Genomic DNA, 12,310 nt, shown 5'->3' with positions numbered 1-12,310 from the left:
CTCCAACATCTAACACATACTCACTCACACAATCACAGCACAAATCTGACTATGAATTTCAGTCTCCCATAGGAAAGAAAATGACAAATGAGACCTTTAAATGTCTCCGTTAATTCTTCTTCACAGCAACAAGATTAAATAGAGAGCAAATGGGAAAGAGAGATTTTTTTCCTCCTCCAAATAATAGATCTCAGGAATAGCTATATTTTCATCTTTGAAGTTGAGAGTTAAATGTAATAAAAAATTGTGATAAAGTTCTGAGGAAATTGGCTCAATAAAAAAAATTGTTGTGGTGGCATTCACTGGAAAAGCCTCTGTAGCACTTTTATTACATGTAATAAATTAATTACAATTTACAGTGCGACAAGTGCTTTTACGCTTTGCCAAGTTTGATCTGTGATCATTGGTAAATGCTTTACGTTATTACAATACTTTACAATAATTTTGATAGGAAAATGTAAGACTTTGAGACAGTCACTTGACTTTGAGACTGAATATAAAATTAAAAATGTATCCACCTCAAGTGAGCATATCCTTTTTTCCCCTGTGCATTATGTATTTTATTCACATCACATCTTCATAATTTCAGTATAAATTTAAATTCTTCCCATACTGAATTATCTGAGCTATGCTATTCACGTTAATTTTATAGTTCTATAAAATTACATTTTTATTTCTCCAAATGAATTTAAGGAGAAAATATCTGGGATAAAGTTAATATGAAACTCCATAAGTCTCTTGATCAGTGTCTAAACAAAAAAATATTAATTTGGGCAAACATATCCACACAACCTGTAAACATACAGATACATCATGATACATATTAATCGTTTCAAAATGATCACGTCGTCGTCATTTGAAAACATCTGTTCAGTCAGAATGGCAGCGTCTCATTCATTTCTACAGGAAATGAGGAAATATTACTTTCTTCTTCCTCATTCAGCTGAAAGGATGGCCGAGTCAGAGCACATAGGTTTGGCCTAGTGCCATGCTGATGTCACTGTTTGATCCATTATATAGGATAAGATTGGCACACAGTCACACCACGCCAAACCCTGTGCTTTATCAGTGCCTTCGCGTGTAGGTGTGGCATTTCAAGTTTAGACACAGTAACTGCACAGACACGTGTGTGTGTGCGCACTACTGCTATATAGCTATATTTTGAGAGGTTTGAACGAGACGTGACCCGCCTCATGTCGATCGGGAGCTGGTATTGTTAGGTAATCAACGACATGTAATTGTGTCTTCTGGCTCCGAGGGTCCAAGGTGCTCAGATTGATCTAGAGTGGCTCATTCACTCAAAAGGGCATCACTGTTTAGACAGCCAAAACCCAACTGTAACCCTTACTTCCTGCCTTTCTTGCTTTCTTTACTCGCTAACTATATTTTCCCAGAGAAAAGGGCAGATAGGCTAACATGGTTCAAATGATCATATCTGCACTTTAAACAAAAACGGTTCTTCAGCCACTTAGAAACCATTCTGTTATCTAGAGCCATTCTTCACTATAGAGGTGTCTCCATCCATCCATCCATCCATCCATCCATCCATCCATCCATCCATCCATCCATCCATCCATCCATCCATCCATCCATCCATCCATCCATCCATCCATCCATCCATCCATCCATCCATCCATCCATCCATCCATCCATCCATCCATCCATCCATCCATCCATCCATCCATCCATCCATCCATCCATCCATCCATCCATCCATCCATCCATCCATCCATCCATCCATCCATCCATCCATCCATCCATCCATCCATCCATCATAATCAGATACGCCACTGTGCCGCATGTGCATGCTGTTGGAAACAGGCCTTAGATTATGAGTTCCTATTTTGTAGTGCACGCTGTATGTTGGGTATTACGGTCTCCTGTACTGTCATGTCCTGTACAGAGCTAAGAGATAATCCGATGAGTCAGTGTTTCATATCTCTCTATAACTTTTAAGTGAAATGCGGCGTGCTCCGACTCCGATCTGGATATGTCATCGCCTGCTCCGGTTTTTCAGTTTAGCACCAAAATATCTATCCTTTTAGGTCACCATCACAAACTTCTCTGAACCCCATATTCATAAAACCTTTTTAGTTTTACTGTTAGTCTAGACAGATAGTAAAACAGATCTAGCCCCTGAGACATGAGTCATAAAGCTCATTTCCACTTTTACACCTCATATCCATAAGATATCTTACTGCCCTCTAAAGTCTCTATATAGCAGAGCATGTTTATCTGTATCTGCGTGCTAGTCTCATTCCAGAGCTCGGCTCACTTTATCTGTGTGTGTATGTGTGTATTAATGCTGTCTAGATTAGGATGAGGGTTATTCTCATGCCTGAGGGACAGAGAATGTTTTTTGTTAAAACCGGATTGTTGATCTTGATTCTGCTCTGATCCATAAACCGGTTCTGGCAGGTTCTGACCGGCTGATTCCAGCCCTCACAGCTCTTGCGAATGGAGGCTTCCTCTTTTTGTGCTGCCTGCCTCTCTCTCTCTCTCTCTCTCTCTCTCTCTCTCTCTCTCTCTCTCTCTCTCTCTCTCTCTCTCTCTCTCTCTCTCTCTCTCTCTCTCATTCTCTCCCTCTTTCGGATGGATGTCTGTAAACTCTTGACTCTGTCTGAGCTTTAACTTAAATTAGAGAGTGATGCAAATCCGCAGGGATCTACCACTGCATCTCCATTACACACATACACTTGTAAACAGACCTGTAAATAAATGTACAGAACATTCAAAGAACACAAAAATACTCAGATGCACCGCTATCGTCTGTTATCTGTCATATCATGATATTATCTGTCATATCAAACAATTTCATCAGCTTGTTGGTATCGGCTTATTGATATAATCAATATTTTGTTATCAGTTTGTTATTAAAGAAGACAGAATGAGAGATTTCAACTTGGTGGTGTGTGTGCATAAAGTATGATTACGTGTGAGATCGATCAGATCATTTGCTCAGATCCTATATGTGCAACAGGCCAGTATCTGTCCAGCTGATCAGTGATTATATGATCTCTGGTTACAAACCATATTTTTCCAGGGTATCAGCAAGAGGAAATGAGTTTTCAGGACTCTGAATTTCATTGACTTAACAAATGGCTAATTTGGGTGAGAAACTAGCAAGTCCAAATAATTAGTGTCAATTGAAGCTCTCTCTCCAGATAACAGGAGGTTCAGGAATGTCTCGTTTGATTAACCGACTCACTGCCACATTCAATTCCTCCAATACAGCCCAATGTGTGTGTGTGTGTGTGTTTTAGTCTGTTTGAGTGCCAGTGTTATCAGAGTGATTATCTATCCGTCACTGTCTGCTTCAAGGTGCTTGTGCTCCCAGCATTCCTCAAATAATCTATCAGTTGTTAGCTACTGACGTCCTCTGACTAATCTTTTACCTGCTCATTACAAGTTGTTATTCTGCACTTAACAAGAGTCTTTTAGTCCAAAAGTACAGTAGATGCTTGTGGCCTTGATTTTTATCCATAGTGATTTCTATCCTTTAACCACTACACCACAAAACATTTTACATGGCAGTACCATGGTACTTTAAACCATACCATGATACTCAAAGGTTATTCATTAAACATGGTACCACATCCAAAAAAATAAATCCGAAAACACTGTCCATGGCCCAATGATGAGGAATGTCCCACTAAGGTCCTTTATAGTAAAGCATATTTATTGGAACCACCACCAATAACATTTTTTGTCCTAAGCCCTGTGAATTTTAATGACAACTATTTTATTGCCCCTAGACCTCTCTTGTTCTCCTCGTCTCTTCCTAGGTTTCTCTTAGCGTGCGAGTGTCCTTGGCGTCTCTTAGTCACATTTATTTTCAGTCTTTTCCCTGGCTGCCAGACCGATAAAGCTCTGCTTGCCTGGCCATGGTGGTGGAGGGTGGAGGGATGTGCGTGTGTGTGAGTGTTGTGTTTGTGTGTGAGATGTGAAATGTCTGCATATGCGAAGTGGTTTCATACTATGTTGGGGTCTGTTTTAGCAGCAGAATTATGATGTTGACCCCAACTTCCCTCAAGGGATAGTGTGCATACATATATATATATATGTGTGTGTGTGTGTGTTTTGGGGGCCAGGGGAGGGGGTCGTACAGTACTTACTGGGTTACAGTAGGCACATTGCTGACGTCTATGTTGTGTTCCATGTTGTTCAGTCTGTCAGGAGTTCCTGAGGAGAAGAGAAGTCTCATCATGCAGAAGGGTAAGATGACGATGGACGAAGACCCAGAGGTGCTCGTAAAGGGTGAGAGAAATTCTGCTAATTAATAATTCTCTTGCACCATAGTTGTCATTATGGCTATAAGACCAAATGTATTTTTTGCATGCATTGGTGCGTTCGTGGATATTAACACTATCCATTATTAACAACAATTATAGAATCAGTCTCTTAAAGTCTCTTATGCTCATTAAGGCTGCATTTATTTAACCAAAAATACAGTAAAACAGGAATTTTATAAAAATATGATTATTTTAAATATCATTATTTTAAAGAAATATTATTACAATTTAAAATAACTGCTTTCTGTGTAAATATAATATATACATGTGATGGTAATCTGAATTTTCAGTGTCACATGATCCTTCAGAAATCATTCTGATGTGATGATTTGCTGCTCAAGAAACATTTCTTATTATTATCATCAATTTTGAAATATAATCGGTTATTGAACACTAATAATCATTATTGTTATTTGTTGTGGAAAAAATATTGATCAATCTGAGACAAACCCTACCATCAAAACAATTAAAAGATATTTACATAAAAACAAAAAATGCATATTTTTAAATAGTACCCAAATGATGTTTTTGTCATCTTTAGCTCACTTTTGTGTACAGTTTTGTCCCCAATCTATAGGTAAGTCCACACACACATGCATCAGTTATAGCTTGCAGTATTATCAGTGACACACAGATTGGCAGACACACTGCACACCAATTGAGACAGTTAGACATTGTTAACCAACACCTACGTTGCTGTCCACAGGTTTAAGTGTGTGTGTGAGTGTGTTATTCAGAGTTGTCTGTGATCTCAGGGTGTGTAAATGTGAGCACTGTGCAGTATTTGCTGCACTGGAGTGGTAATAATACTCAATCACATGTAATGAGTAATAATAAGCAGGGCAAAGTAATATTAGTGTAGAGGGGTCCAAATACTCCGCCAGCCTGTCTCATGCTGGCCCGTGGAGCTGCTAAATAAGACAGTCTTCCCCCAGTCTGTCTGGCTGACTCACTCTCACACACACACACACACACACACACACACACACACACACACACACACACACACACACACACACATATTCAACGGGAAAGGTAGCAGGTGCAGTACATCTGCAAGCAGCAGCGGAAAAAAGGTAACATGGTCCGGGTGTCATGAGGGTTTCTCCAAAAAAAAGCAGTTTTCCCATGAAATGTGTCTTGATTATTGGCTCTGATACACATTTGTGCATAGCCGACAAACTTGGTTTGAAGGTCTTGAGGGAGATTTTATCCCCAGTGTGAACTTAACACAACCCTCTATTAAGATGGGTGAGCGATGGTTTGGTACGCTGCTCTCGACTGGATGTGGACGGGCTGGTTTGTGCTGTCACGCCTTTTTCCATGAGCACTCAGTCTGACTCTGCATGAGCTCTGTGATGCTCTGGATCTCCAAAAAATGATATTTCAAATTAAACAATTTATTTCTGTCAGGTTTTGAAATGGAGCCTTCATATTCTCAGATTGATCTGTTGCACTATTCATCATGTATAATATGGGTATTTTTCTCTTTCTTTTTCAGGCTGGCTCCTGCGAGAGGTCCAGGGAGGCTGGCTCCGGCAGAGGAGGTTCTGGTTCGTGTTAACAACCGACTCTCTCGATTACTACAGCGGCTCGGACAGAGATGCTCGCAGACTCGGCACGCTTGTACTCACGTCCCTCTGCTCAGTGCTGTGGCCCGATAAACACACCTACAAACAGACAGGTAACGCACCTGCAAATAAACTGGGACATTGTGGGACATAAACCCTTTCATTGTGTACACTCTCTAAAAATGAGTGGCACAATAACTTGTCACTGGAGCAGTGCCCTTGAAGGGACAACTGTGTGCCTTTCCCTAAATTATTCATAGTTGTACCCTTAAGGGTACAAATTACTTTTCTAAGGTACTAAAAGGCACTTTTAAAGGGTTCACCCAAAAAGCCATCCTAGGTGTATATGACTTTCTTCTTTCAGCCAAACACAATCGGAGTAATATTAAAAAATATCCTGGCTCTTCCAAGCTTTATAATGAGAGTGAATGTTACCTTAGATTTTGAAGCCCAAAAAAGCACATCCATCCGTCATAAAAAGACCTCTGACCTGGCGACACATGACGTTGACGAATGTGGAAGCATGGAGGATAGAGCAGACCAAAACAAAGATAACGAATTAGATAACGTGAATTTTTAAAGAGAAATGTTTTGATGTAAGTTTTGATATAAGAGAAGACGAGCTTGAATTTGTTGCACAGCCCAATTTGTTTAAACCGCGAGAGGCGTCTACTCTCACCTGAGCTTACGCTACTCCTACATCCTACGTCATACATCGCGTCAGGGGTTACTCTTCAGCCGGAACTAGACTCGCATACGGCCATTACCAGAAGTCAGTGATTATAATTTATAAAGTTATAAATATGGATATTTTTCTTACAAAAACACACCACTTTGCTTCAGAAGGCCTTTATTAACACACTGGAGCCGGAGATTACTTTTATGAGGGATGGTTGTGCTTTTTTGGTATTCAAAATCCGATGTACCATTCACTCCCATTATAAAGTTTGGAAGAGCCAGGATATTTTTTAATATAACTTCGATTGTGTTTGGCTGGAAGAAGAAAGTCATATACACATAGGTATGGCTTGAGGGTGAGTTTTTGGATGAATAGATAAGGTACAATATTGTCTTTTTAAGTGTTTTGCCCTAGTGATAAGTGATAAATGGTACTTTTTGCATATTTCCTTTCTGAGAGCATATGGAAAAATATTTTTTGGTGAACTATTTTGCGTTTTCTGGTTTATATACCCGTTTTTTTTTTTTTTTTTTTTTTTTTATATGCATAATTTTTACCTTTGAGTATGTCTTTAAAAGAAGTTTAAAAACAACCAGTCAGAGCAGTTCTTTCTGTTTGCACTGAAGGAGTGTAAAACTAAAAATACATTCCCTGTATTCACATCTACTGAAATTCTGTCATCATTTGGAACAACATTTATCATGTTGTTTGAAACCCAAAAGACCTTTGTTCATCTTCAAAACACAAATGAAAATATTTTAAGTGAAACCTGAAAGGTTTCTGTCCCTCCATTCAAAGTCAAGGTAACAGAATCGTAGAAGATCCAAAAGGTCATAAAGGCGTAGTAAAACTAATCTATATGAATTGAGCGGTTTCATTCCCTTTCAGTCTTGTGAAGAGATTTACGTTTTATTTACATCTAAACAATCATGACAGGCACACATAGAGCATGGTATGGTAAACATGGAAGCCCATTGGTTGTGTGAGAACCAATGAGGTTTGTTCAAGCATGTGACGCACATACGAGTTTCCATGGTTATCATATGTGATGTGCTCTATGTATGCATGTTCATATGTAAACTAAGCCTAAAATAATGACAGAATTGTAATTTTTGGGTAATCTCTCCGTTTAATCCCTTTAAGGTTGTCCTTGTGATTTACTGTACAATATTCAACATTTTTCCATCTCTCCTCATCCATGTTTGACATTGCAGAAATATATTTGCAAAATCGCTTGTCACTTTTTTGTATCACGGTTAGTAAATGGTGTGAACTTGCCTTTTAAAGTCCAGTGGAAGATAAACAGTATTTCACTCACTATTTTAGGATTTGCCCTCACGATGACATGCATTTTTTCAGAGAGAGAAGATCTTTTGGTCAGATCACAGGCACAGAGCAGCCGTAAGACTGCTGATCTCTTTTCGACATTGACGTGAAATCTTTCTTGTGGGAAGACTTTGATCGCAGAAATGAAATGCAGGATTGTTTGAGAGCAAAAGCAAAATGAAGGCAGACAAATGGCATGCATTGTTGTCTGGGGAGTTGGTAGGCAATGACCAGACAGACTCAAAGACTTAGTCATACTGTACAGTATATGTGTGTGCGTGCGTGTGTGTTTGTGTGTGCATATTCACTTGGCACATGTTCAGCTGGATTTCTGAAACACAAACGCACACACACGCAAACTTTCAACCAGCACAGTCCACAAAACTCTAAACTTTTCCCAGATTAACTTTAGGGACTTTCCTAGATAAAAGTGTGTGTGTATATATCTGAAATTGTGTGTACAAGCCAAGGGCAGCAGTTGGTCAGGAGTCATTCATTATCCAGCACAGCGGACACGATGGAAACAGTTTCTTCTTTTAACAAACAATTCGTCATATAATATCATGTCTAATGGCTCGTCCACAGAGTAAAACAGATCTTTTAATGAAAAAGATAATGAGGTACAATTTCGTGGCCAAGAAATAGGAGTTGTTTACAGTGGACTCTGAATATTTTGGCCTGCAAATCTTATAGACACTGTGGTCCTGAAAAACCTTGAAATATCAAGGAATTTACCCAAAATGAATAACAGGAACATTTCTTCTGTGAATATACATTGTTCTGCTCTAAAATATTTAACTGGCTAGATATTTTGTTGAGCGAAATCTTGCCTAGTCTAGAGAGATTGGTGGGCTTTAGTATTGTCAGAATACTGGAGCTCTAGTACATTTGTCTTTAATCCGAAATAGTATAAGCACATATACGTTTTATTGCATTTTTTTACTTTTCTTTATGTACACACTCTCGGTATTTGTTAGGAGATGCTATTTTTGTACTGCACAGCTTTGGTGAATTTTCTTTTTGAAATTTTTTGAAATGTGTGTGACAGGTTACTGGAGTCTGACAGTGTATGGCCGTAAGCATTGCTACAGACTATTCACAAAGCACTACAATGAGGCGGTGCACTGGGCGTGTGCCGTGCAGAAAGTCATCGACAGCAAAGCGCCGGTGGAGACGCCAACACAGCTCCTCATACAAGACATCGAGGTAAGAGAACACACGTACATGAAGCGATTATAAATGGAGGGATTATAAATGTCAACTTGGTGTGGATTAAAGTTCATATATATAAATAAACTGAATGTATACAGGTGAAACTCGAAAAATTTGAATATCAACTTATATCAACAGTAATTCAACTTAAAAGGTGAAACTAATATATTATATAGACTCATTACATGCAAAGTGAGATATTTCAAGCCTTTATGTGTTATAATTTTGATGATTATGGCTTACAGCTTATGAAAACCCCAAATTCAAAATTAGAATATTGTGAAAAGGTTTTCATAGCTGTAAGCCATAATCATCAAAATTATAACAAATAAAGGCTTGAAATATCTCACTTTGCATGTAATGAGTCTATATAATATATTAGTTTCACCTTTTAAGTTGAATTACTGAAATAAATGAACTTTTGCACGATATAAAAATGTTTCAAATTTCACCTGTATGTACACACATAAAAATGGCAGCTTAGCTCCTAAACGGTCCATTGTCAGGATGGTACACAGACACGGTGTGTAAACGGTCTAAACCCCACCCACTGTCATCTCTCTGCCCCAGTATATTATTATTATTAGTTTGTTGGCTAGTGATTTTACACTTATAGATGTGCTGCTCGGTATCTCGTGTCCCTGGAAATAGTTTTGAAGGCAGAGAGTAGCTCTTCAGAATAACCCTGTTGTTATGATGTAATGCCGGCACTCTCGGAGAGATCTGTATTAATAGGATGTTAGTTGCTAGCCCACAGAACTCCCTGGAATCCCATTGAGGTCGCACTTAAACAGACAGGCGGGCAGACAGACAGGCGTGAAAACCGCAATGGTTGAAATGTTAAGTGGCCAGACCCCAAAAATGATCTTGCTGATTGCTATATTACTCTTAAAGATAAGTTATGAATGGATGTTAAATATTGAAACAACAAGACACGGGAGGCTGTGCTATATTCTCATTATAGTTATGACTAAAAGACACTATATTCTTGCCTCATTATAATTTTTTTTATTTTTTTAATGGTTACCATGTATTAGAAAATTTTGTTTTGATGAAGATATAGTTCCTGACATGGATACTATAAACTTAAGTTTACTATACTATTTATACTATTATTTTATGATACTATTTACGTATACTGTTCATTTGACCTCTCACAAACTCAAACACAAAGTACATAGTGGTAATGGCAGGATATCTTGTCATGTTTAACTGCTCTTGGGTTGGTTTATCAGGTCTGTTATAAGCAAACATCCCACAACCAACACAAACAGGCCTTATTCACCCTAGGAATGTACACAGCAGCTTTCATTATACACACATACACAGAGCAGACCTTGGCCAGGGTCTGTAAGCTGAAATTAATTTCCCTTTCCTTCATTTCTCTCATCCGTTTCCCCAAACACAGCATTTACATTTGAAACATCATTTCATCATTTCATGATCGACCCCATAACAAAGAGGTCATCTGTTTATGGGGACATAATGGTACACAGAAGATATATCTGTCTTGAGTTTATTTATTTCAAAGTGTTTAATTGTCCTTGCATTACTGTATGTGTGTTAATGTGCAATGTTTTTGTATAGGAGAATAAATTCAATCCAGAGGTTGTGGAGCACATCTATCAGCATAATCCCATCCTGAGGTACACGCAGAGCCCCCTCTACGCCCCACTGCTGCCTTTTCCCTACGGCAGTCTCCACCACACACGTGAGTCAAACGGTGGCTCTCTTTATTTAACTCTGTCTTCCTGTTTCTTTCAATTCATCATAAATTAAAAATGGACAATTCTTGTTTTTTATGGAAAAACATAAACGTCCCCTTCCCCTCGCAAGGGAATCTCCAGCAACCTGTCAATCACATAAGATTGCAGCGATTAGCGAACAACAAAGATCTACTGATCAAATAGTTTCCTGATGGAAGAACTCAAGTCCAGCCCTGTATTTTTTCTTCTTAGAGAAGCCATTTCACTCAGCTATACACTGATGAGCCAAAACATTACATGACCACCTGGCTAATATGTTGTTGGTCCTCTTCGTGCTGCCAAAACAGTGCCGACCCGCCGAGGCATAAACTCTACAAGACCCTGAAGATGTCCTGTTGTATCTGGCACCAAGACATTAGCAGCAGTCCGATCCTTCAAATCCTGTAGGTTGCCAGGTGGAGCCTCTGTGGATCAAACTTGTCGGTCCAGCACATTCCACAAATGTTCAACTGGATTGAGATCTGGTAAATTTGGAGGCCGGGGCAATACCTTGAACTCTTCATCATGTTCCTCAAACCATTCCTAAACAATGAGTGCCATATGGCAGGTGCATTTGCCACTTCCACCAGGGAACAATATTGTCATGAAGGGGTGTACCTGGTCTACAACAATGTTTATGTAGGTATCTGTCAAATTGACGTCCACATGAATGGCCAGACCCAGGGTTCCCAGCAGGACGTTTCCTAGAGCATCACACTCCCTCCACTGGCTAGTTGTCGTCCCACAATGCATCCTGGTGCATCACTTCCCCAGGTAAACATATGTACATGGCTGTCCATCCTGATGTAAAAGAAAGCAGGACTCATCGGAGCAGACGACCTTCTTCCACTGCTCCAAAGTCCAGTTTGTGGTTTGTCCCTCTTCAGAACACTGTCAATTCTCACCACTGCTGACCAGTAGCAACCCACAAGCCTTGCCGTTTCAGAAATACTCTGGGAACTGATTGTCGGCTTATCATCTAATCTACCCAGACCTTAATCTGTGGCCCTGTTAGGAGATGATCAACGATATTCGCTTCATAATATTTTGGCTCATCAGTGTATGTCACAATAGAGAAGACAATCACAATGTCAGTTTCATGCCAAGTTTAAGGACGTTTGGCTGTGTAAGCTATTCTTGACACATTTTGTATCCTTCAAACTCATGAAGTTTATCTATCACGCTTTCAGCGTCTGGCTTAACGTATATAGACTGCCGCTCTGAATGTGCAAAATGATTGGCTGGCAGAAATCAAGGCGTTCTGATTGGGTAAAAAAAGAATCTGACTGTGACCTGCAACCACTTGTTTACAGAGACTAAGGTTTGACATTCCAGGACAGTTTTGAGGAAGTAGTATAATTTTCTACATTCTCTTCCATCATTTTTTTATTTAGAACTTTTTTAAATAAATTGAATTACATCTGATTTTAAATCTATAGACATTTTTGAAAGTTGAAACACCAAACATTTATTTTGACGTAGGGA

At 39.1% G+C, this 12,310-nt stretch overlaps 1 protein-coding gene across 1 annotated transcript in view; it reads left to right on the top strand.

Annotated features, from left to right (window-relative positions):
• The window catches only part of plekhh3 (pleckstrin homology, MyTH4 and FERM domain containing H3), a 35,234-nt gene that overhangs the window by 15,282 nt on the left and 7,642 nt on the right, over positions 1-12,310 (top strand). The window contains exons 3-6 of the mRNA XM_084407383.1: positions 4,169-4,257; positions 5,794-5,976; positions 8,917-9,074; positions 10,668-10,791. Coding sequence (XP_084263509.1) covers positions 4,169-4,257; positions 5,794-5,976; positions 8,917-9,074; positions 10,668-10,791 — 554 coding nt within the window. The remainder of the gene's footprint in view (positions 1-4,168; positions 4,258-5,793; positions 5,977-8,916; positions 9,075-10,667; positions 10,792-12,310) is intronic.

The sequence above is a fragment of the Rutilus rutilus genome (genome assembly GCF_951802725.1).
Source record: "Rutilus rutilus genome assembly, chromosome: 1".
Lineage (NCBI taxonomy): Eukaryota > Metazoa > Chordata > Actinopteri > Cypriniformes > Leuciscidae > Rutilus > Rutilus rutilus.
The sequence above is the reverse complement of the archived record's forward strand: the minus strand, read 5'-3'. Positions and strand labels throughout refer to the sequence as shown.